Source organism: Hyaena hyaena, unplaced genomic scaffold (assembly GCF_003009895.1).
Source record: "Hyaena hyaena isolate Hyena2069 unplaced genomic scaffold, ASM300989v1 scaffold_248, whole genome shotgun sequence".
In the NCBI taxonomy this organism is placed as follows: Eukaryota; Metazoa; Chordata; class Mammalia; order Carnivora; family Hyaenidae; genus Hyaena; species Hyaena hyaena.
Genome location: NW_024080881.1, coordinates 1522672 through 1547334, shown reverse-complemented (window position 1 = coordinate 1547334; position 24663 = coordinate 1522672). Strand labels below are relative to the sequence as shown.

At 54.4% G+C, this 24663-nt stretch overlaps 3 protein-coding genes across 3 annotated transcripts; 2 read left to right on the top strand and 1 right to left on the bottom strand.

The window, feature by feature from the left end:
- Positions 1-53: 53 nt before the first annotated feature.
- On the top strand, positions 54-2202 carry CUNH11orf68 (chromosome unknown C11orf68 homolog). Its single transcript, XM_039244679.1, has 2 exons — positions 54-190; positions 868-2202. The coding sequence occupies exons 1-2, from the start codon at positions 69-71 to the stop codon at positions 1622-1624; spliced, it is 879 nt and encodes a 292-aa protein (XP_039100610.1). The 5' UTR covers positions 54-68; the 3' UTR covers positions 1625-2202.
- A 14131-nt stretch (positions 2203-16333) lies between these two features.
- Positions 16334-22448, top strand: FOSL1 (FOS like 1, AP-1 transcription factor subunit). The gene is made up of 4 exons (XM_039244932.1): positions 16334-16494; positions 18520-18720; positions 20856-20963; positions 21380-22448. Exons 1-4 carry the CDS (start codon positions 16405-16407, stop codon positions 21797-21799), a joined length of 819 nt encoding a protein of 272 aa, XP_039100863.1. The 5' UTR covers positions 16334-16404; the 3' UTR covers positions 21800-22448.
- A 620-nt stretch (positions 22449-23068) lies between these two features.
- On the bottom strand, positions 23069-24082 carry CCDC85B (coiled-coil domain containing 85B). The gene has a single exon (XM_039244933.1). The coding sequence runs from the start codon at positions 23917-23919 to the stop codon at positions 23311-23313; it is 609 nt and encodes a 202-aa protein (XP_039100864.1). The 5' UTR covers positions 23920-24082; the 3' UTR covers positions 23069-23310.
- Positions 24083-24663: the final 581 nt, after the last annotated feature.

Below are 24663 nucleotides of genomic sequence, written 5' to 3'. Positions count from 1 at the left end.
CCGGCCCGGTGGCCCCGCCCCGTGCTGCGCTTGTCTATAAAGTTGTTGTTGAGGCGGCGGGCGCTAAGATGGCGGCGGCGGCAGCCGTGGCGGGGGCGGGGCGCGGTGGCGGCGGCGGCGGCGCGGAGCCCCGGCAGGATCGGAGCCGGGCGCGGGGCTGGAGCGGCGCCGAGCGCGGCGAAGGCCGGAGGTGACGGCGGGGCTGCGGGAAGGGGCAGGGGCTGGGCGGCGGCGCGGCTGGGGCTGTGGACGCTAATGGCGGCGGGCCGGAGGCTGGACCTCTCGTGGGGTCTTAACAAGCCCGCGTTCTTGTCGGGCCACCGCCCTATTGGCCTTGGACCGATCACTGCCCTTTCTGAGCATCGATGTGCTCGTCTTCAAGTGGGCCCGACAAGTGCCAGCCTGAGAGGTCTGGCCCTACTGGGCCTGCCGCGATGCTGCGTGAACGTGGCTTCTTTGCCCCCCTCCGTTAAATCCCAGTGCTCGGGATTCCTACCAGTTATTGGCAGGACCCGGTGGGGTCTCTGGGCTGATTGCTCCCACACCTGAATTCGTGTTTCTGCCCTGACACTCACTGCAGGTGTGACCTTGGGTAAGTCACTTCTCTCTGAGCTTCAGTTTTCTGGTCTGCAAATCGGGGAGAGTGGTACTAATATTAGCAACACCTTTTTTGCAAGGCATACTCCACCTCAGGTGTTTACTTGTCAACAGCCCTGGGACACAGGAAGAGTTGTCCACTGTATAAAGATGAAGCAACTGAGGACGTTAAGTCTTGCCCAAGGCCACAGAGTTGTAGCTCATTGGCTGCACCCGCTAGGGCCCAGCAAATTGTCCTGGACCTGCCCTAATCGGGTTCCTTCCCAGCAGGATGGAGCCAGGTGAAGAAGTGGAGGAGGAAGACTCTCCAGGCGGCCGGGAAGATGGCTTCACTGCGGAGCATCTGGCCGCAGAGGCCATGGCCGCCGACATGGACCCCTGGCTGGTGTTTGATGCCCGCACCACGCCTGCCGCTGAGCTGGATGCCTGGTTGGCCAAGTACCCACCATCCCAAGTTACTCGCTATGGGGACCCTGGCTCGCCCAACTCGGAGCCGGTGGGCTGGATTGCAGCGTATGGGCAGGGCTACGTCCCCAACTCCGGCGATGTGCAAGGCCTGCAGGCAGCCTGGGAGGTTCTGCAGACCAGCGGGCGCCCCGTCACCCCGAGTACCCTGCGGCAGCTGGCCATCACCCATCATGTGCTCTCTGGCAAGTGGCTGATACACCTGGCACCTGGCTTCAAGCTGGACCACGCCTGGGCTGGCATTGCTCGGGCTGTGGTCGAGGGCCGGCTTCAGGTGGCCAAGGTGAGCCCACGGGCCAGGGAGGGCGGGCGCCAGGTCATCTGTGTTTACACGGATGACTTCACGGACCGCTTGGGTGTGCTGGAGGCGGATGCGGCCATCCGTGCGGCGGGCATTAAGTGCCTGCTCACCTACAAGCCTGACGTCTACACCTACCTGGGCATCTACCGGGCCAACCGCTGGCACCTCTGCCCCACTCTCTATGAGAGTCGTTTCCAGCTGGGGGGCAGTGCCCGCGGCTCCCGCGTCCTGGACCGCGCCAACAATGTGGAGCTGACCTAGTGCGGCCACGTGGGGAGGACCGCCTTCCACCCCCTCCCACACCAGGGATGGATCCTCCCGTCTCCTCCTCTCCATCCCAAAGAGTTCTAGCCCCCCAACTCTGAGGACTGGGTCACTCGGGAACTGCCTGCATCTTGGATCCCTTTGAACACTTGTCCTCTGTTCAGGGCTGATTCAAGTCCCCACCAGCTGGAGGCTCCGGCTCCCTGAGGGCCAGACCGTCAGCCTCTCTTTTCACTGCTGCTCCCCACGCTCACTACAGGCTGGGCACAGCTTTCCCGGAGGAGAGCCTTCCTTGGCCGCCCTCATGTCCAGCTGTCCCTCCCTCCCCTCCTGCATTCTTCCCTTCTCCTCCCCGCAAGAGAGAAAAATTAGTGCTTCCAGTCCCGCTTGGAGCCTTCGCAGTCCAAGGGGCAAAGGCACTGCAGGCTTAAGCATGCTATTTGGTTGGGGGGAGGGGGTGATTGTATCCACTCAGCCTTTTGCAGACAGAGGGGCTGCCAGGGCCATGGACGTGGGGCCTGCCCCTCCCTACCATCTCCGACAGCCTGCACCACCTTCCTTCCTTCCTTCCTTCCTTCCTTCCTTCCTTCCTTCCTTCCTTCCTTCCTTCCTTCCTTCCTTCGCTACCTTGACATGTGCCTGCTCCTGGCATTTCAATAAAGCCCAGTTTGGGTCTGTGTCTTGAGTGTTTTTTTAAAATGCTGTGTTGGTGGTTCCTGCTTTGGGTGCTGGAGAGAGGCAGGGCCGGAGAGATTGCTTCTCTGTCCTAACCGGGCACCCCTAACCGCCCCCCAGTGATGAGATTCACCTCCCTGCCGAGGCTGGGAACCTCTCTGAGAGCCCCTGCAAAGGCTGTTCCGTTTCTCCTCCATCCCAAGAATCAGAAACGGTTTCTCAGTTGTTGCCCATAAATCTAAGAGCTTGACGCAGCAGAGTCTGAGGGGCTACTACTAGCCCACAGGGTATGTTCGTGCCAGTTAGAGAAAGGTACCCTCTTGTTCCTGGCACTTCTAGGTTAGGGCATATGCTCTGGTGAGCAGACCGCGGGCTAGATTTCAGCAGCCTCGTGCAGTGAGCAACATGCACAGCTGTAAGCTGCGGAAGCCTGTGCAGTGAGCAACATGCACAGCTGTAAGCTGCAGAAGCCCTCCCAGTTATACTCACTTCTCTCGCCCTGACTGTCCTGGGCCGCTGGGCAGTGTGCAGAGTGCTTCCATATTCATCGTATCATTCTCACAACCTGTTTAGAAGTAGATGTTGGTCCCATTGCGCGGTCAAGAAAATTGAGGCCAAGAAGATAAAGGGGTTCTCTCGGGGTCGTGCAGCGAATTGGGCAGAGTGGGACATGCACCCTGGCCCCTGGCTCCTCCTCAGACTGTTGTCCAGGGCCTCGGCCACAGTGAGCTCTTCACAGCCCACGAGGCGCATTCACGCACGTGATCTTGCCGGGCAGCCCGGCTCAGCCAAGGCTGCTGTAGCCTGGGAGCCTGGCCCTGGCCTTGGTTGGAAGCCAGGGTTTCTGGCAAGGAGCCCCTTGGGATGCTGCTCTCGTGCCGTGCCGGGGCTGACTCAGCCTTCGGCAGCCTCACCAAATTGGAATTTGGAGCAGGGGAGCGGAGATGCCACTGGGCTGACTGGGTGGAAGTGGGTGAGTCATGAGATGCTGCCTCAGCCCCCTCCCCAGCTTCCTCTTCACCCCAAGTTTCCCCAGGATTGAGTCCCCCCTCAGCCCGGCCCTGGGAACTCCCAGAGCTGGGTGGTCTCTGACTTGGGGCCCTACCTCCCTCAGACAAGCAATGCTTTGCACTTGACCAAATTGGGCCGAGGCTCGGAGGGGTCCTGGCCGGGCCCTCCTTGGTCTCCCAGAGATGCCCAAGTGGTATCAGCAGCACCTGATTCTCTTTTCCTAACTAAGCATTTCACACGCTCCTGCCCTTTCCTCCACCCTGGCGGCCAGGCCTCACTCTCTCCCACACCACTGTGGCTTGCCTCCTCTGTTCCATTCCCCACTGCTGACCGCCCCCCACCCCCCACCCCCCACAGAGCTCTCCTGCAGAGCCGCCCAGGCCCCTCGCTTACTCAGAGCCCTTCTGTGGTTCCCCACGGCCTGCAATATGGAGCCCGCACCCCTGAAGCACCCGTGACCTAGACCCCTGCCAAGCCCCAGCTTCCCTCAGGTGCCCCTTCCAGCCTGTGCCTACCCTACTGGAACCAACTGGCACTTCCTTCCCTCCCTGGCATGAGGCCCTGGGCCGCAGGCCGTTCCTTCTGCTTGTACACCTGTCGTTCAGCAAGACTCGGGAGGTTACTTATGTAATTGCTTTATTGATGTCTGTCCCCCACCAGTCCCTAAGCCACAGGCCCAGACTGTGGGGCTTAGCAAAAGCAGAAACAATGTCTAAATCTCAGCCCGTCCCAGGGGCCTAACACAGTGCTTGGCCAGAGCAACCTCTCCATAAATCTATTAACTAAAATCCGAATCCACATTTCAGTGCAAGCCCGGCCCCTGCCTGTTCCTCTGGCCTCCTTTCCTCCACTCTCTGCTTCACCCTTCTTGTTCCAGAAACACGAGCGGCCTGTTGTTTTCTTGCATCCATGCTGGCCTTTCTCACTTTTGTGCCTTGTCATGCTGTCATCCGCATTTGATGTGCCTGAACCTCAACTGTTTCCTGGCTGAACGAACCGCAGACGCCCCCAGCTCGTCCTCTTCGATTCCTTCTTCCCCATCCTTCCACACACACCACAGGCTCCGGTCACACCCACCCACCTCTCACCTGTGTGGCTGGGGCCCCTCAAAGACAGTGGCCACACTTTATCCCACGGGGTATCTTCAGTGTCCAGCATAGGACCTGGCCCAGCACAAGTGCCAAAAAAACATTAATGAATAAACGAGTGATTGAATGAAGTCCCTCTCTGTCTCTGGGCCCCTTTCCTCATTCTGTTCATGATGAGAGCCAGGACCACACTGAGTGTTTACATACGCTGTCTCATGCAAGTCTCACCTGGAGCTATTATTGTTACCATTTTGCAGATGAGAAAACTGAGGCCCAGAGCGGCTCACTAATTGGCTCCCAGTTGCAAAGCCGTAAGTGGCAGAGCCAAGATTTGAACCCAGGTCGTGCAACTCCAGAGCACCTGGAGCTGAGCCACCACTACATGAAAGTGCTGATGTGATGAGCGGCTGCAAAGATAAATAAGTTCCAGCAAGGACTTGGGACCTGATTCATAAAGCACACAAGTTAGGGCCTCATAACTGCTGGGGAGAGAGACCGGGCCAAGACTAAGATTCCATTTTACTGGTGGAGAAACTGAGGCCCAGAGAGTACAATGACTAAGCCTACCTGGGCAGGAAGGATCTCCCAGGCCTATGGTAAGGACTGCTTCCATACCAGGCCAGGGGCTCCCCGAAGCCCACCCCCTCGTGCTGACAGGGAAATCTGGCCTGTTTGGAGTCAGGGAGCAGCCGAGGCCCAGGGTTAGGCTGAATAAATTTGGACAAGCCTCTGTGCTCTGCTCTCTTTTATAAAACCATTGGAAGGTGACAGATGAGGGAAAGGAGACTCCTCCACCCCCACCTCCCACTCACATGTCCTGTGAACCCCAACCCCCCGCCCCGGGAGGAGTCTCGAGAGAGATTGGCCAGGGAATGGGGAGACAATCTGCCAGACCCCTGATTTCAGCTGGGGCCAGGGGCTAAACCAGGGAAGACAGGAAATAGCTGAGCTGGGAGAAAGTTTCAGCCAGGGCTTTGGCGAGGTTTTGGGGATTTTCCCAGCAGGGCTACTGCACCCCACTCCCGCCCGCTGGGAGGGGCCCTGGCAGGGACACAGCTGATTCATCCTGGGAGGGAAACTCCCCACTTCTGTGACGCGCATCCCCTAGACACTGAGGGGTAACCTGAGGGCATCGAGCCCAGAAACCCACTGAACCCATTTTTCCTTGGCTTCCCAGCAGGGCATGAAACCCCCCCAGAAGGGACAGACGGACAGAGTCAGGCAGAGGAGGACATGGGGGCAGCTTCCCAGGGAATGACCTCAGAGATCAGAACCAAAGCAATGGCCAGACGAGGGGTGACTCTGGCACCCCCCCGCCCCCCCCACCCATTTTTTAGATGAGGACACTGAGCCTCAGATAGCAAGAGCAAACGGGCACAAAGACCCACTCTGTGCCAGGCACTGCTCTAAGCAGTTTGCAAGCATTAACTTTCTGTTCCTTCCAGCCCTCATTTTACTGAGGAGCAAACTGCAGCCAAAAGAGGTAAAGTAACTTGGCCATAGTCAAGGCTCGAAACGCTCTGGCTCCACAACTCCCAGAAGTGCTTGTACACAGCCCTACGGCAGGAGGCTGTGTGCCTGGTCCCTGAGCAGCTCTGGATCCCAGGGCATACGTGTTAGCCACAGGGCCCTAGCTCCTCCAAGGCTAAAAGGAGAGAGCTGGTCCCGCAGGGGGGAAAAAAATCAGCCAAACCCCCAGAGGCCAGAAGAGGGCAGAGAAGCATTCCCGCCAAAATTGTCCTCTCTAGGGCTTTGACTCCTTTCCAAACCCCAATCCTTTCCTCCCGAGTCAGAGCCTCCATTTCCGGTCTGCCAGCCTCACTCCCGGACGCCGCGCACTCACACGGGAACACACAGGCACAGGCGTGCGCGCTGAGTCCAGCCTCCAGACCCCTGTCCCTCGGCGAGGCAAGCTGGGGTCCTGCCGGGGTCGGAGGGGCCTGAGAGCTGTGACTTTATGAGGCATGGCCAGAGGCCCTCCGCAGGCAAGCTCTGCCCTATCTGGCTCCCGCTCACAGGCTGCATGAGTCACCCCCTGGCCCCCCATGACTCAGTTTACATGGGTGCCCAGAGGACCTCCCAGCGAGGGTGGGGTGGTTTACTGGCCCAGCCTGGGCCGGCCAGCCTTTTATCCCAGGATGAGAGTTTCATCCCCGTCCTGGCCCTGGCAGGAACTGGCGGCCAAGAGCCCAGGGTGGGGGGAAGCCTCAGGTCTGGGAGGGTGAGGAGAGCCCAAGAAGTGGGTGATGGGTCCTAACTGCCCTGGGCTCAGGGCTACAGGGAGAAGGAGCTCTCTAAGAAACCTCAGGGGTGAGGCTGAGCGGGCAGAGCCATCCTGGGCACTGAGAGCACAGCCCCTGATGCCCTCCATTCAGAGGAAGGCTCCACATGGCCCAAAACATTACAGCAAGAAGATGCTCACTGGCACCTACTGAGCTCTCCTTGGACAGTCCTGTGCTAGGCGGCACGCCGTATCTCATTTACTCCGCCAACAACCCTGAGAAGCAGGTAGAATCACGATATCATTTTTACAAATGAGGAGACTGAGGCATAGAGGTGTTAAGAGAATGTGGCTCAGAAAGTGGCTGAGCTGGGATTCGAACCCAGGCCATCTGATTCCAAAACTCGGGCTGTTAGCCCCTGCTGCTGCTGTGCTGGTTGGAGCAGGTCAGAGATGCCCCACGGCTGGGACCATATCTCTGATGCTCTACAGGACTCCCTGGGCTGCAGAGGTGGCTGGTGGGAAAGGGAACCTCAGGACAAAAGTAGGGAGATGGTAGCCTTGTCCCCGGCTTCCGCTTAATCCAGCCCCTCCCTCTCTGGAGCCTCAGGGTCCTCGCGTGCCTCATGGGGACAGGACTGCCATTGCAGCAGGGTGGCATGACCCTCAAAGGACAGCAGAGGGGACAGGCACCTGTGCATGCTTACCTGGCATCTGGGGGATGGGGAGAGAGTAATATCCAGGCCCTGGAAACAGCAGCCTCCCTCCCCCCACTTATACACCTCATCTCCCTCCTCACCCAGGCTCTACCATAGGATTCCCTCTGACCTTGAAAGCCTGGATGGCCAGGCCCAGAAGACCTTTCCATCTGTGTTCAGTTAATTCGGGAGAATGGGTATAGAAACTGCCCCATCAGGCAATGGGATCGGACTCAGCAATCAAAAGGAGCGAACTAGTGCTCCACGCCTCTGGAGGAGTCGCAGACATAACGGTGAGACACAGAAGGCAGACACAAAAGAGCGCACGCCGTATGATCCCACTGATGTGAAATTCCAGAAGGGACAGAACTGATCTATGGCAATAGAACTAAGATTAAGTGACTTCCTGGGTTGGGGGGAATTGATCACAAAAGGGCAGAGGGAACTTTCTGGGCGGATGGAAATGTTCTGTAACTTGATGGGAACATGCTCACAGATGTATAAAATGGTCAGACACCTGGCCAATTAATTTTATTGGATGTAAAATATACCTCAACAGAGTAGGTATTTTTTTTTAAGTTTATTTACTTATTTTTGGGAGAGACAGAGCACAAACAAGGGAGGTGGAGAGAGAGAATGCCAAGCAGGCTCAGCGAAAAGCCCAACTCAGGGAACTCACAAACCACCGTGAGATCATGACCTGAGCTGAAATCAAGAATCAGATGCTTAACCGACTGAGCCACCCAGGCAGCCCGGATATTTTTCTTTTCAGGGGGCAGATCTACATGTACTCCACTTTGTGTTCAGTGGAAGGATTTCCAAGATATATGAAAACAAAAAAGCAAAGAGAAAACAGGACATAGAGCAGGCTACCTTCTAGGTGAAAAGATACACAAGAAACTGGTCACACCATGGAGTATAGCTTTCACTGTATACCCTTGTGCAGCTTCTGGATCTTGAAGCATGTAAATGCATTACCTGGTAGAAAAAGAAAGGCAATGAAAAATTTAAAAATAGAAGGCAAAGTAAAAACTAAATTTTATGTTTTAAAATAACTTAAAATAGGGGCGCCTGGGTGGCTCAGTCGGTTGGGTGTCCGACTCTTGGTTTCAGCTCAGGTCATGATCTCACAGTTCGTGGGTTCAAGCCCCACATCGGGCTCTGTGCTGACAGCTAGCTCAGAGCCTGGAGGCTGTTTCAGACTCTGTGTCTTCCTCTCTCTCTGACCCTCCCCTGCTCACGCTGTGTCTCTCTCTCTCTCTCTCTCTCAGAAAGAAATAAAAATAAATAAATAAAATAAAATAACTTAAAATAGTATATATAAAATCCCCCCCCAAACACAAAATATTTAAAAATTATTCAGAGCAGATTAAAAAAAAAAAAAAGAAAGAAAAGTAATATCCTGTAGAGTGCTAGGGGACCATATTGTATGAGGGATTTAACCTAGTGGAAGGCCTCCTAAGGAAGTGGTGGGATGGGGCACCTGAGTGGCTCACTCGGTTGAGTGTCTGGCTTCAGCTCAGGTCATGATCTCACGGTTCATGGGTTTGACCTCTGTGTCAGGCTCTGTGCTGAATGCTTGCTCAGAGCCTGGAGACTGTTTCAGATTCTGTGTCTCCTTCTCTCTCTGCCCCTCCCCGCTCACTTTCTTTCTGTCTTACTCTCTCTCAAAAATAAATAAATGTAAAAAAAAAAATTTTTTTTTTTTAATTTAAAAAGGAAGTTATGAGAAAACTGAGGCCTTCCAGATGAGAGAGGGTTGGGCACATGAAGGGATGAAGAAGGGCATCCTGGCCCCAGGGAACAGCCTGTGTGAAGGTGAGATGCTCAGTCCATCAGCGAGTCCGGGGCACACAGAATGAGTTGGATGGCGCCTAGGCAGGCAGCCTACCTCTGGCAGGGCCTGGAATGCCAAGCTAAGGATTCTGGCCACTTTCAAAGGACAGGCTAACAAGGCAGTGAGGAGGTCAGGCTCTGTCCAAATTCAAATCCTGGCTCCACCACTTCCTCACTGTGTGGCTTTTAGCAAGTTGCCTAATTTCTCTCAGCTTCCATTCCCCAATCTGTAATATGGCTATAGTATTATCATCTATCTCTATAGGAGTGTAGTAAGGATTACCAAACTACTTGGAACAGCCTCTAGGAGCCCAATGAGTATGAGTCACGAGTGTTAACCCTCATGCACCCCCCCCAAACAACCTAAAAGAGCACAGAAGGGTCCCCACGCCACCCCTTTCCAGACCTCAGGTCCTCCTGGGTAGCAATTCAAAAGGTTCCAGACCTCAGAAGGGTTCCAAGTCTGAGAATGAAGCGGTCAGAATTTATTTATTTATTTATTTATTTATAATAAATAAATTTTATATTTGAGAGAGAGAGAGAGAGAGAGCGTGTGCACGAGGGAGCACAAACAGGGGAGGGGCAGAGAGAGAGGGAGAAAGAGGATCCCAAGCAGCTCTGTGCTATCAGTGCAGAGAGTGAGATCAAGTCCATTTCATGATAGTGAGATCATGACCTGAGCCAAAATCAGCAGTGAGACGCTTAACCGACTGAGCCACTCAGGTGCCCCAAAAAGCTCAGAATTCAAAAGATTCCCTCAGACTGCCAAGTAGGGAATGGAGAGGAAGGAGCCAAGCTGAAGGCCACGGACAGCGTCCAGGAGAGAGAGGATGGGGCCAGGACCAAGGGAGAGAAATGTTTGTTGAGGTAAACTAAAATGTCACCTCCAGCTGTCAGGCAGCCAGAACTCTTACCCACTGCTGGTGGCATGTAAAAGGCTACAACCACTTTGAAGGACTGTTGGAGAAAATCAGGACTTGGGCACTTATCCAAGGGAAATGCGTGCAATTGGCCACTGAAGGATATATCCATACATACCAAGTTCAAGAACAGGCAAAAGTCATCAATGATGATAGAAGTCAGCATGGTGGTACCTATGGGTGGGGAGTGGTGACTGAGAAGGACACAAGGAGCTTGTGAGCTACAAACATCCTCCATCAGCACAGTAACTACATGGGTTTACGTACAGGTAACAAGTCATCAAGCTGAACATGTTGGATCAATACACGTCACTAGATGTATCTTAAACTTCAATTACATCAAGAGCCTAAATATAAGAGTGAAAATTATAAAACAGAAGAAAACATAGGGGTAAATGTCAATGACCTGAAATTTGGCAGTGAATTCTTAGATCTGACACTGGAAGAATGAGCAACAAAAGAAAAAACAGAGAAATTGGATTTCATAAAAATTTTTTAAACTTTTATGCGTCAAAGAACGTTTATGAAGAAGGGGAAAAGACAGCCTATAGAATGGAAGAAGATATCTGTGAATCCTATTTTTTTTAAATATTTTTATTTATTTCTAGGAGAGAGAGAGAGAGAGTGACAGCGTGAGCAGGGGAGGGTCAGAGAGAGAGGGAGATACAGACTCTGAAATAGGCTCCAGGCTCTGAGCTGGCAGTCAGCACAGAGCCCGACGTGGGGCTCGAACCCACGAACCGCGAGATCATGACCTAAGCGAAAGTCGGACGCTTAACCGACTAAGCCACCCAGGTGCCCCTGCGAATCCTATTTTTGATAAGGGTTTGGTAACCAGAATATATAAATGACTCATGTAATTCAACAACCACACCAAAACAAACAAAGGACAACCCACCAACTCAATTAAAAATGGGCAAAGGAGGGGCGCCTGGGTGGCTCAGTCGGTTAAGTGTCCGACTTCGGCTCAGGTTATGATCTCACGGTTTGTGGGTTCGAGCCCCATGTCGGGCTCTGTGCTGACAGCTAGCTCAGAGCCTGGAGCCTGTTTCAGATTGTGTCTCCCTCTCTCTCTGACCCTCTCCTGCTCATGGTGTCTCTCTCTCTCTCTCTCTCAGAAATAAATAAAATACTAAAAAATTTAAAAAATAAAATAAAAATGAGCAAAGGACTTGAATTTTGTCCCCCAAAAATATATAAATAGCCAACAAGCACATGAAAAGACTTCACTGATCATTAAGGAACATGATTGGCTATTAAGGAAATGAACATTAAAACACTTCACACCTTCTAGGATGTCCTTCATTCCCAAAACAGAAATAAGCGTTGCCACGGATGTGAAGAAATTAGCCCTTATACACTGCTAGTAGGAATGTAAAATAGTACAATCACTTTTCTGGTAGTTTCTCACAAGGTTAAACACAGAGTTGCTATACGACTGAGCAATTCTACTCTCAGGTACATACCCAAGAGAAATAGAAACATATGTCCACACAAAAACTTGTGCACAAATGTCCACAGTAGCATGAGCAATAATACACAAAAAGGAGAAACATTCCAATATCCATCAACTTATGAATAAGTAAATTGTAGTATCTCCATATAATAGAATATTATGCAGTAATAAAAAGGACCAGAGTATTGATACATGCTATAACATAAATGAGCCTGGAAAACATCGTGCTAAGTCAAAGAAACCAGACACAGAAAATCACGTATTGTACGATTCCATATATGTGAAATGTCCAAAATGGGAAAATCCATAGAGACTGAAAGAAGGTGTGTGGTTTCCAGGAGACGGGACTGGGAGTAATTTCTTCAGGGGAACAGGGTGATTTTCTGGGATAATAATAATTTTTTAAAAAGGCTGGGAAACTAGAAGTAGTCATTGCACAACATTGTGAATTCACAAAATTCTATTGAACTCTATACTTTAAAATGGTTAACTGTCAGGTGCCTGGCTGGCTCAGTTGGTGGAGCATGTAGCCCTTAAATCTCAGGGTTGTGAGTTCGAGCCCCACATTGGGTATAGAGATTCCTTTTAAAAATTTAAAATCTTGGGGCATCTGGGTGGATGAGTAGGTTCAGTGTTGAACTTCGGCTCAGGTCATGATCTTGCAGTTCCTAAGTTTGAACCTGTGTCGGGCTCTGTGCTGGCAGCTCAGAGCCTGGAGCCCGATTCACATTCTGTCTCCGCCTCTCTCTGCCCTTCCCCTGCTCGCACTCTGTCTGTCTCTTTCTCTCTCAAAAATAAATAAACATTAAAAAATAGTAAAATAAAATAAACTAGTGCTTTCTCAAATGTATAATATAATTAAAATGCATAAAAAAATTAAAATATTAGGAGCGCCTGGGTGGCTCAGTCAGCCAGTTAAGCATCTGACTTCAGCTCAAGTCATGATCTTGTGGTTGGTGGGTTTGAGCCCTGCGTCGGGCTCTATTCTGACAGCTCAGAGCCTGGAACCTGCTTCAGATTCTGTGTCTCCCTCTCTTTCTGCTGCTCCCTCTCTCTCTCTCTCTCTCTCTCTCAATTTCTCTCTCTCTTCCTCTCGCAAAAACAAACATTAAAAAATGTTTAAAAATTACAATCTTTTAAAAAATAAAAAAGTTATATGGTTAACTGTATGTTATGTAAATTTCAACCTCATTTTTAAAAATAAATAAACTTTGGGACACCTGGGTGGGTCAGTGGGTTAAGCATCCAACTTTGGCTCAGGTTATGATATCACAGTTCATGGGTTCGAGCCCTGTGTCGGGCTCTGTGCTGACAGTTAGCTCAGAGCCTGGAGCCTCCTTCCGATTCTGTGTCTCCTTCTCCTTCTCTCTCTGCCCCTCCCTCACTCATGCTCTCTCTCTCTCTCAAAAATAAATAAATGTATAAATAAATATAAATAAACTTTGATTTTAAAAAGTGAATGAAAAAATGAAATGCATAAACATCACCTCCAGTGTCCTGGGGGCGCTGACAGGGCTTGTTGGGTGCGAAGCATACCCACCCATCACCTCCTTTTGCGTCACCACAGCCCCCGGGAGGTGGCCATTCTCCGGGGCTCAGAGAGGGAAGTGACTGAGCCAGGCTCACACAGGCTGCCAAGGGACAGTGCCTTGGTTTCTCAGACCTCCCGACCCCCAGACTCTTGCAGTCACAGTCGCCCCTTGGAATTCTCGCCTGGCCTCCCTGGGTGGGAGCTGGTGAGTTCAGGGGCCAGGAACGTTTCTGCAGCCGCGAAGCAGGAGTTGGTGACTGAGGAGCTTGGAATGTGACTGCCTCTGAAAGGGCCTCCTTGTGGCTCCACCAACGGTTACAGCAGGAAGGGACTTTTGGAACCATGTAATCACACACACACACACACACACACACACACACACACACGCACTCATTTAAGACCTGAGCCCCTGCTCAGTCACTGTCCCAGGATGCTGGGAGACTGGGACAGGTGGTGTTTCTGGATCAGGCAGATGTATGCAGTCAAGGCTGACCTGTGTCATCCTCAAATGTGCCACCACCGGGCCGCCTTTGGCACCTTGACCCATCCAACGTGGGCTCAGCCAGAGTCTGAGTGTCAGTCAGTGCCTGTGGGCTGCGTGATTGCCTTAGCATGTGATCAGAACCCCAAGGGCTCCCACCTCCGGAGCTTTTTATTAACATGTGTATTTATTTTCTCAACTGGTCCCGTTTGTACTATATGCTGTGCTACACGTGTGACATTATTTCATTTCTATTCTCTGACAACCCTGAGATGTAATTATCATTACCTTTCCGTTTTACAGACGAGGACACAGAGATTCTGAGATTGTGTGCCTCACCTAGGCTGGCGAGCAGCCTCCCCAGAAATCCAGAATTCCAACTCCAGAACCCAGAGTTGTCTGATTCCAGCATGCATGTTCTTTTCCATGGATTGCACTGCCTCCAAAACCTCTCTCTCTCTCTCCCTCTTCCTCAACCCCCCCCCCCCGCCTACCCCATACATCTAATATTTCTAATTCTGGTGAACTGATGTTGGTTTCTTTTTAAAGAAAGACAAGCATTGAGTAGAACAAGGGCAAGGGAGAGGCATCGGGCTGAGTGCGCAGCACTTTATAGCTTACAAAGCACTTTCCCACTTATGATCTCATTTGATCCTACAGAAACCCCATGATGTCAGCACAAGGCTCACTTATTCCCATTGGGACTGGGACTCACAGGGAAGTGACCCACCCAGGATCACAGAGAAAAAAAAATGGTAGCTCTGGCAGTGGGAGCCCAGGGCCAAGCTGGCCTTCTGTCTCTGAGTCCCGCTTCAACATCTGTTAGCCTCAGTTTTCCCACATGTAAAATGGGGATGATTATGGTACCTACTACCCCAGGGTTGCTGGCCTTTGGTTGTTGAAATCTGGCCCTGGTCTCACATTCACACAGACCTTGGACATAATCTCCAAATAAGGCTGGTGACCACACAGTCCCCAAAGAGCAGGGATAGTATTGAAAGAAGATGGCAGGGGCGCCTGGATGGCTCAGTCGGTTGAGCTTCCAACTCTTGATTTCAGCTCCAGTCGAGCGCCACGTCCCCTGCTTGGGGTTCTCTCTCTCCCTCTCTCTCTCTGCCCCTTCCCAGCTCACGCTTGTTCTCTCTCTCAAAATAAATAAACAATAAATAAGTAAATAAATAAATAAATAAAAGGTGCCTGGGGTGGCTCAGTCCGTTAAGGCTCCAACTTCGGCTCAGGTCATAATCTCACAGCTGCTGAGTTCCAGCCACGAATCAGGCTCTGAGCCTGCTTGGGATTCTGTGTCTCCTCCTCTCTCTGCCCCTGGGCCACTCACACTCTGTCTCTGTCTCTGTCTCTCTAAATAAATAAATACATACATAAACAAACATTTAAATAAAAAAAAAAAAAGAAAATGGCATTTATCAGACCACTGGATAACTGGGTCCCCCTTAAAGCCCTCACTGTTTATAGAGGCTCTGAATTAAAACTTGCTCTAACTTCTGGAATTATCCTACGAGTAGCACAATTATATTGCATTGTTTTTGTGGGTAGTTCAAACCATTACCTTGCTCATTGTAAGCATTTAAAATACACCACTCTTGGGGCGCCTGGGTGGCTTAGTCGGTTAAGCGTCCTACTTTCGCTTAGGTCATGATCTCGCGGTTCGTGGGTTCGAGCCCCGCGTCGGGCTCTGTGCTGACTGCCAGCTCNTCTGAACTCCCAGCATAAAGCCAGACACAAGGCTCAAATCCATGAACCATGAGACCATGACCTGAGCTGAAGTCAGACGCTTAACTGACTGAACCACCCAAATGCCCCAAAATAAATAAACTTTAAAAAATAGCATTATCAGGGGGCACCTGGGTGGCTTAGTTGGTTGGGCGTCCGACTTTCGCTTGGGTCATGATCTCGCGGTTCGTGGGTTCAAGCCACGCATCAGGCTCTGTGCTGACTGCCAACTCAGAGCCTGGAGCCTGTTTCAGTCTGTGACTCCCTCTCTCTCTGACCCTCCCCTGCTCACGCTGTCTCTCTCTCTCTCTCTCCTGGAAATAAATAAAACATTAAAAAAAAATTTAAAATACACCACTCTTTTGGTAACCCTGGCTTGTCATGTATCCACTTTTTAGTGAACCCGAACCTTGAAACAAGGCCAGCAGAAAGGCCTCAGGCCACGACTGTGAAGCCTTGGATGGCCGTAGCACGGTTCCTAGCATGGAATAAGCACCCACTAAATAAAATAGTAACAACAACAATCGCGTTTATAACCCACTTTACTGTTTCCAGACCCCTTTCTCATTCTTCATCCCAACCTCCCACGCGCTGCGAGGCAGCTAGGTGATCATGTCGTCCCATCTGACGGATGCAAGAACGGAGGCCAGACCAGGCGGTGAGGGGGCTTCGCGGGCAGGGGAGTGGGGCCGCGGGCCCCCGTCTGCGCTCCCGGGCGGGGCGGGGCGCCCAGCTGCCGGCAGGTGCGTCAGTCCGCGGGGGAATCCTCGGCTCCACCTGGGCGCGGCGAGGAAATTGCACCATGTATGGGCAGCTACGTCAGAGGGGGCAGGCCCGCCGCTGTCGCGGGGGACGCCAGGTCCGGCCTCTTCCCCCCCAAAAAAGGCGGCTACCGGACTGTAGGAGGCGTAGAAAAGTTCGGGGCGGACTGGCAAAAGGCGGCGCGTCTGGAGAGGTGGGGCCCCGAGGTGTCCAGAGCGTTTGAGAAACGCCCGCTCCCCCCCCCCCCCATTGAAGTGGTTCAGCCCAAGACCTTTTCATTCATAGAAGAAAAGACTCCGCGAGGAGCAAGTGAGTCAGAACCGAAGCCGCCGACGCGGACGGACCCCACAGAGCAGCCAGCCAGGGCATGTTCCGAGACTTTGGGGAGCCCGGACCGAGCTCCGGGGCGGGCGGTGCGTACGGCGGCCCGGCGCAGCCCCCCGCTTCAGGCCAGCAGGTGAGAGGGACCCGACGCTCGGGGTTCGCGGGTGGACGGCGCCTGGGCCGCTGCGATCGGCTCCTGCACGCTCGGGGACTGGGACCGGGACCGGGACCCGGAGCAGGGACTGGAGCTGGGGCCGTGGCTGCTGCCCTTTCTCCGCGGTCTGGAGGCACCTTTCCCCCGCAGCCCAGGGGAACGCGCGCGGCGGGCGCGACAAAGATCTGCGAACGCCCCCTGTGTCGCTCACCCCTTTTCCTCCGCTGTCTGCTATCTGTCCCTCCGTGTTTGTTACCTTCTATCTTTCCTCCCGTCCACGCTTAATTTTTTTCTGCTGTCTGCGCCAGAAGGGCGCCCCTCAGTCCGGGATTAGTCCCACCTCGGACAGGATCAGAGGGGCCGATCCATCTCGCACTAAATTCCTGGGATCCGGAGTCTGGGCTGAGGCCGAGATGTCCCCACACAGGAGGGAGGCGGGATCCATCGGCAGGCCAGCTCCGACAGACGGAATCCTCAGCACTGTCTGCGACCGCCTGTGTGTCTGTCGGTTCGTCCGTCCCTCTCTACCCCGTCGCCAAGTCCCTATCCCCTTCTTGGCGCAGTGGAGCCTGGTGGGCTCCGGGAGAGTGGTTCTTGACCCCTTTACAAGCTGGAGCCGATGGAGACTGCGAGACGCCCGGACGTGCGCGGGGTCATACAGCGGACAGCTCGCGCGCCCCCGACTCCCGGCACCCAGCGGCGCCCGCTGCGGGCTGGGGGGACATGGGTGGCTGCAGGTGCCCATTTCCTGTCGGCGGGCAGCGCGCACGTGTCGCTCGGCGTCCGTTCCGCCGAGTCACAGCGGCCGAGTCACGGTGGCTGACTCACCCGGGGCGCCCCTCCCTTCCTGGCCCGCAGCGGCCCCGGCCCGGACAACCTCGGGCGCGGGAGACGCCGCCGGCGGTACCTCGGTCCCGGAACTGCGGTCACTGGGCCACTGGGCCCGCAGCGCTGGGCCGGGGACACCGCTGTCTGGACTTGCCTGGGCTTGTGGCGCGCTTCCCGGAGGACTGGGCGCCCACACCCAGGGCCCAGCCCCAGGGCTTGAACCCAGACTCTTCCCCGAACACCGAACCCCCATCTCAACCCCTTCCTCAGATTTCTGGCTGAAAGAAAATCTTGGCAGCTAACAGAGGGAGCACGTACAGTGCAGCCTGGACGGCCGCTTCTATCTCATTTACCTATTTCACAGAATCTAAGAATTCATTGGTTTAAAAGCCCATCATTATTTTGTGCCACTAAATTTTTTCTGAAGTTGCCAATCCAACTCTGATTTCAGAGCCACTAAGGGGCATTTCTTAGCATCAGTGAGATGCCATAATCCTCACCTCGAACAATATTTAAAAACTAGGAAAGTGATGCACATTGAAGTTAAATAACTTGCGTGGAGTCATGGCCAGTACGTGGCTGAGCTAACAGCTAACTGGGCCAGCGTAAACCCAAGGTAGTGGTTCTTGCCCACTGCAGCCCCTGTGCATTGGGCGCCTGCCGCTCACCAGGCTCTGTCACACACACTCTTTTTCACCTGATTCTCACAGACACCCTTGGAGATAGGAGCTGGAATTATCCCCTTTGTGCAGATGAGACCCAGGCAGAGTACAGGAGTAGTTACGAGCCCTGGGCCCAAACTCCACTTCCTACTTACTGGCTGTGTGTCTATACACTACTGTTTTCCTGTCTGAAAATGAAGACACTGTTGTGCAAATTATGAGTCAGTATTTGTAAAGTGGTTGGGACAGTGCCTGGAATTCATACTTTATTGTAAGTATTAGTTCTGATGGGGAAACGAAGGCACAGCAAGGTTATGACACCTGCCCAAAGTCACACAGCTCACAAGCAGGGATTTGTCACCAAGTTAGTCCCTCTGACTGCCAAGTTGTGCTCTTTCTGGGCTCTCCGAACCAGCAGCTGCATTGAGGGTAGATGGCAGTGTGGCTTCTGTCCAGTGGAAGCCCCTCGATCCACAGAGACCTTATTCGTGGCCCCTCATTTCTTATCCCTCAGAAGTTCCACCTCATACCAAGCATCAACGCTGTGAGTGGCAGCCAGGAGCTGCAGTGGATGGTACAGCCTCACTTTCTGGGACCCAGCAGCAGCTACCCCAGGCCTCTGGCCTACCCCCAGTACAGCCCCCCCCAGCCCCGGCCGGGAGTCATCAGGGCCCTAGGGCCACCTCCAGGGGTACGTCGCCGGCCCTGCGAACAGGTAAGTAGCAGAGGCACTGTGCTCATTCTGATGCTTACAGGGGGCTGAAGTGCAGAGGACAAGTTCTTCCTTAAAAGAACACAGGCTTAGGAAGGGGTGATCCAGCAGAGGGCAAAGAGGTCACCGCTAGATCGGGGAAAGCTTTCTGGAACTGGATGTCTATTAGGGTAGAAGGATGGGTTGAATTTGCAAGGATAGAGATGAAGAGGAAGAGAGGAAGGCAGGAACATGAAGAGAGGCGGAGGTGAGAATGTGTGAGGCGTACAGGTGGAAAGGTGCGTGGACAGTGGAGGGGCTCCACCTTCTGACATATGTGGAGAGGCTGAGCTAATGTGTCAATGTGGCTGGGGAGAGAATGGAAAGAGAGGGCTCCCTACAGCTCCTCTCTGGGTTTAAGTTTCCCTATCCTATTTAATCCTTACAAAAAGCCTCTGGGGAATGCATTTTGGTTTTCTCCATTTTATAGCTGGGGAAATGAAGGCACACAGAGGTAGTCACTTGCCCCAAATCCCACAAGTGAGTAATGAGACAGGTCTTTTCAATTCTAGAGTCAGATCCTAACCATCAAGCCACACTGTCTCATCCAGAGCTAACAGAGTCTCAAAGCAGAGTGAGCTGGGAACTCTCAGCTCTCCAACCAGGGTTCCTGCCTTTATGCTGCTAAGAAAGTCTGTATCAGGGGCGCCTGGGTGGCTCAGCCGATTAAGCCTCCGACTTCGGCTCAGGTCATGATCTCACGGTTCGTGGGTTCGAGCCCTGTGTTGGGCTCTGTGCTGACTGCCAGCTCAGAGCCTGGAGCCTGTTTCGGATTCTGTATCTCCCTCTCTCTCTGACCCTCCCCTGCTCATGCTGTCTCTCTCTCTCTCTCCCTCTCTCAGAAATAAATAAAACATTAAAAAAGTCTTTATCAAAATAAATAAGAGCTAGAGGGTTTGTTTATTTATTTATTTATTTATTTTTATTTATTATTTTTGGAGAGTGAGCAGAGTAAGGAGCAGAGAGAGGGGTGAGGCTCCGTGCTGACAGCACAGAGCCCGATGCAGGGCTTAAACTCACGAACCGTGAGATCATGACCTGGGCCAAAGCTGGATGCTTAACTCAATGAGTCATCCAGGCGCCCCCAGAGAAAGAGGGTCTTTTAAGGGAGTGGCTTCTCTTTCCTCTCCCTGGGGCATTTTGGCATGTGAGACTGTAGTGGAGTGAGTCTCGTACATTAAAGAGCTTGCCCTGGCAGCAGGCTAGAAGATGAGAGAGGTCAGGATCTTGGGAAAGATGTGCAATTAGACAGGGGTGGCTTTGCCAGAAACAGCCTGGTTGCCCTTCGTGACCAACTGGAGAAGACCATGCTGTGAGCCCCAGAGGTAGGCTGCTGGCCTTCCCTCCTTCAGCCCTGTCCTAGGTGGGTACTCCTAGACTGCGGCCGTGAGCTCCCCTTTTGGGGGAGGTGGTCTCCATCAGTGGGCCTCTCCATGTTGACTAAAGTGAGTGGATTTTAATTTCTGCTCTGGGACCATAAACGGCTTATTCATCCTCTCCGGGCTTTAGTTCCTTACACGGAAAATTGGGTTAAGAATCTGTGTAAAGCTCTTAGCTTGCATGGAAGAGGCTCCCAATAAATCACAATTTACTCAGCTGCAACACTCATTAGTCCCTCCTAGTGCTTACAGCCCCTGGGGAAGGGAACCCTTGGTTATCAAGAGATTGAAAAGGATGAGGGTCATTCGAAAAAGAGCGGCTGAATCCCAGGAGCTCAGAGAAAGAAAAGCCACTTCTGGCTAGGGAATGAGAGAAGGCTTCCTGGAGGCGGGGGTATCTCAGTGGAGTCCTGAGAGATGGAGAGATGGAGTGAGTGAGTGAGTGAGTGAGTGCGCGCGCGTGCGCACGTCGGGGGAGAATTCTGAGAGCCAAAAGCTGGCTGTGAGGAGGAAGTGTGATTAATTCAGTCTTACTAAAGCGTGAATGCGGGGAACCGGTCGCGGCGCAGTGGTCCCTGAAGCGCAGGCTGGGGGTGCCCCGCGCTGCTATGTCCTCCCGCTAAGGTCCTAAGCACTGGGCCACCTCACGAGGCCAAGTGCCGGGCAAAGCAGTGGCCCAGGGTCTACCTCGCTGATCTGACCCTTCTATCCCACCCCCAGATTAGCCCGGAGGAGGAGGAGCGCCGTCGAGTGAGGCGCGAGAGGAACAAGCTGGCCGCGGCCAAGTGCAGGAACCGGAGGAAGGAACTGACCGACTTCCTGCAGGCGGTGAGCCCTGGCTGGTGCGGAGGGTGGCCAGGCCCGGGCCCACGGAACCTCCGAGGGGCGCGGCTCCCCGGAGCCTGCCGGGCCCCAGGGGCGCCGGTATATGAAGTCCCCTCCCCCCAGCACCCCGTCGGAGGTGCAGTCCTTCGGGAAAAAAAACAATGAGGAAAAAGCGATTAAAAAGTAGCTACAGCCCTTCTCACTCCAGCAGAGCGTCAGAGCTAAGGGTTCGGCCATCGAGCTCCTAAAATGCTCCCCGGCCTGCTGGGAGTCGTGCCGGTTTTGTACCAAGGGCTCATGGGAGTTGTAGTCCAGACTCGCTGGGGACCCACCCCTGTTACGCCCCAATTACCACCACCTCCCGGAGGCTACGCGATATTCCGCCTTCCTCTTAGAACTCCTCTCCCAACCCTTTGCAGGAGACTGACAAACTGGAGGACGAGAAATCTGGTCTGCAGCGAGAGATTGAGGAGCTGCAGAAGCAGAAGGAGCGTCTGGAGCTGGTGCTTGAAGCCCACCGTCCCATCTGCAAAATCCCGGAGGGGGCCACGGAGAGGGACACTGGCGACACAGGCGGCACCAGCGGCACCGGCAGCCCACCGGCCCCCTCCCGCCCTGTACCATGTATCTCTCTTTCCTCGGGGCCTGTGCTTGAACCTGAAGCATTGCACACCCCCACGCTCATGACCACACCCTCCCTGACTCCTTTCACCCCCAGCCCGGTCTTCACTTATCCCAGCACCCCTGAACCCTGTGCCTCAGCCCATCGCAGGAGTAGCAGCAGCAGTGGGGACCCATCCTCTGACCCTCTGGGCTCTCCCACCCTCCTTGCCTTATGAGACAAACTAGCGCCCCCTACCCACGGGTGCCGCCCTAGCCAATGTCTTCCCACCCACTGGTCCAGCTGGTCTGGACCGTATCCCGTGCCCAACCCTAGCAGTTTCTTCTCCATCCCTCCAGAAGAAACTGAGCATATTTTGCTTCCTAGTAGAGCCAGCTTGGGGCACCAAAGCTGCCCACTGTTTTTCCAGAGCTGGCTTCTCTAGCCGTTTGCACTAAATCAGAGACAAAAGATTTCCTATCTGTTCGAGAGAACTCCTGGCAGCCCCAAAGGACTTTGTAACTCCCCAGAGGTCCTCTAGAGCCCTAACTCCCTCCAGACCAGGCCTATAGTCTTCATCACCGTCTTCTGTGATCCACCCAATCCTACTCTGACAGGTGATACTCTACCAGCCTAGAACACTAACTCCCTAGCTCCACACTGCCGGCAGCACCAAGTAGTTGAACCAGGGCATTCTGCTGGCCCCTCCTGAATGGCAGGAGGGTGTCAGAGGCTTCTGTGATGAGCTGACCTGCAGCCCCCAGCTCTGAGAAGACTTTAGCTCCGGGGAATCCAAGCCTCCACAACGAAGGCAGCTGCTATTTATTTTCCTACAGAGAGTATTTTTATACGAACCTGCCAAACATGGAATAAAAGGCTCGAAGCTCTGGCCTGGTCTCATTGAACCCAGGGGCTAAAGGGAGAATATTTGAAATCGGAAGCCCTAGGCTCCTGTCTCAGCTCCACGGACTTACTGCATGACTTCCGACAAAGTATTTGATATTTCTAGACCTCAACGGTCTTATCTGACAAATGAGGTTACATCTGTTCTGCCTCATCTCCAGAACTGAGAGCAGGAATAGAGTGCTGTTGGGTGCAAGCCAAAAGGATTATCGTCTTCCTCCGGATGCGGGCCCACAGCGCTCCTGCGTGTGCCACAGGAGGGCGCTCTTATGCCCCTTCCAGACTCCGGGGAGGTCGCTCAATGGGTTCTAGGCCCCCAACACCTGCTTCCTGCCCCATTGTCTTGAACAGGAAGGAGCCGGGAAGGGAGCTGGAGCCACTTCAGGGGCGAGATCACGGTCTGTTCCGAGACCTGACGGGGGGTTGGGGGTGGGGGGAGCCAGTGGCTTACCACGGTCCCACATCCCGTCCCAGGCTTGAGGTAGCGAGGGTTGGCCACGTTAGTTCTGCAGCCCCTCCGGATGGGAATGGTACCCTGTCTCAACGTCCCCGCCCTCGTCCCCAACCCGGCGAGTCCCAAAGAGACGCTGCCCAGGCCACGGGCTCTGCTTCCGTTCCAGTTTATTAGCCCCCACCCCGTCCCCGGCAAGTCCCTCCGCTCCAGCATCCAGTCCCCCTGCTGCCACACCAGAGAGAGCAAGGGGCCCTCCTCAGTGCCAGAGTCTCCAAATCCGTGCCAGCGGCCCGTCGTGCGAGGGGGGACGGCATCCAGGTCCCGAGCTCCACCGCAGTCCCCGCGTTTGGGAAGCAATCTGGTCGGGCGTCGACGAGAAGGAAGCTGAGCCCTCAGTCATCTGGGGAGCAGGCCAGGGGCAACTGATCGGGACTCCCCACGCTGCCCGTGCTGGAGCTTCCATCGCCCAGGTCGCGGGGCCCGCAGGGGGGCAAGGCGAGCTCGGGTGTCGGCCCGGCGCTTGAGCCCCCCGCGCCGCCGGGGCCGCCCCGGGGGCCCCACTCCTCTCCCAGAGCCAGGCAGAGCTCCTTAAGCGCCAGGTTCTCCCGCAGCAGCTCCTCCTGGCGGCCCTCCAGCTCGGCCAGCTTCTGCCAACAACCGCCCAAGTCTTCGCGCACCGCTCGGGATGCTTGGGTCCCGAAGAGCTGCCACTGGCGCGCGGCGCGCCGCCCGCGCTGGCGCTCCGAGTCCAGGAAGCAGCAGAGGTCGCGCAGCTCGCGGTTCTCGGCCTGTAAGCGCCGGTTGAGCTGCTTGAGCTCGCGGATCTCGCCCAGGTGACCCTGCAGCTGCCGATTCACCTCCTGCATGAGGCGGCCGCGCTGCACCAGAGCCGCCAGGCGCGCCGCCTCCTCCCGTCGCAGGCGCCGCACCAGCTCCTCCTTGCCCAGCGCCGCCATCTCCTCGTCCGTCAGCTCCTCCAGGCCGCCCGCCTCGGCCTCCATGGCTGCTCAGGCCTCTGGAGCATCGCCTGCCCGCCGCCGCGGCCCAGGAGCCCCACGTCCAGCTCGGCGCGCTGGGGCTCGGGCTCCGGCTCCGCGGGCGGCAGGCTGTGGTCTTGTAGCGTAGGCTGCACCAGCCGCCCAGGGGTGGGCACGCGGCGGGGCGCGCGCCGGGGCGGGGCCGCGTGACGTTAAGGAAAGACAGCCAATCCAGGAAGCCTCCCCGGAAAGGGGCGGGACTCGAGCTCAGAATACAGTGAAAGAGCGAGGGCGACCCATCTAAGCCCACTCCGGACCCCGGAATGACTGGCCCTCGAGGACACTGGGTCCCAGCATCACCACCCTCCCCAACAGTTGACCCCAAACTCGACGCTTCGTACCTCCCACTTCCAAACCTCCTCAAGTCCTAGCCTAGGCCTCTCGGCTCCTTCTCAGGAACCGACTCCCGCGTGGGCCATCGACTCTCCTGCCCACCTCCTGACGGAACCCAGACAGATCTCGTTTCCATCTTTCCCGGCTTAGTTCACACTCGAGAGTCTTGGCTCACGGAACATCTCGCTCCCAGCTCTTGGGAACCAAATGTGCCTGGCCCACCATCAGCCTGGCCTCTCAGGGACAGGTTTCCTGCCCCCGGGGAAGGTGCGTACAGGGATTCATTTGTTCAATAAACTTCTATTGTGTGCAAAGACTGTGCAGAAATAAACTTGACTTAGATTCTGACCCTGTTCTCAAAGAGATTGTAATCTA

Coding starts and splice junctions, on each gene's coding strand:
- FOSL1 (XM_039244932.1), top strand. CDS start 16,405: ATGTTCCGAGACTTTGGGGAGCCCGGACCGAGCTCCGGGGCGGGCGGT. Junction 18,721..20,855: donor GTCGCCGGCCCTGCGAACAG/GTAAGTAGCAGA, acceptor TCCCACCCCCAG/ATTAGCCCGGAGGAGGAGGA. Junction 20,964..21,379: donor TGACCGACTTCCTGCAGGCG/GTGAGCCCTGGC, acceptor AACCCTTTGCAG/GAGACTGACAAACTGGAGGA.
- CUNH11orf68 (XM_039244679.1), top strand. CDS start 69: ATGGCGGCGGCGGCAGCCGTGGCGGGGGCGGGGCGCGGTGGCGGCGGC. Junction 191..867: donor GAGCGCGGCGAAGGCCGGAG/GTGACGGCGGGG, acceptor CCTTCCCAGCAG/GATGGAGCCAGGTGAAGAAG.
- CCDC85B (XM_039244933.1), bottom strand. CDS start 23,919: ATGGAGGCCGAGGCGGGCGGCCTGGAGGAGCTGACGGACGAGGAGATG.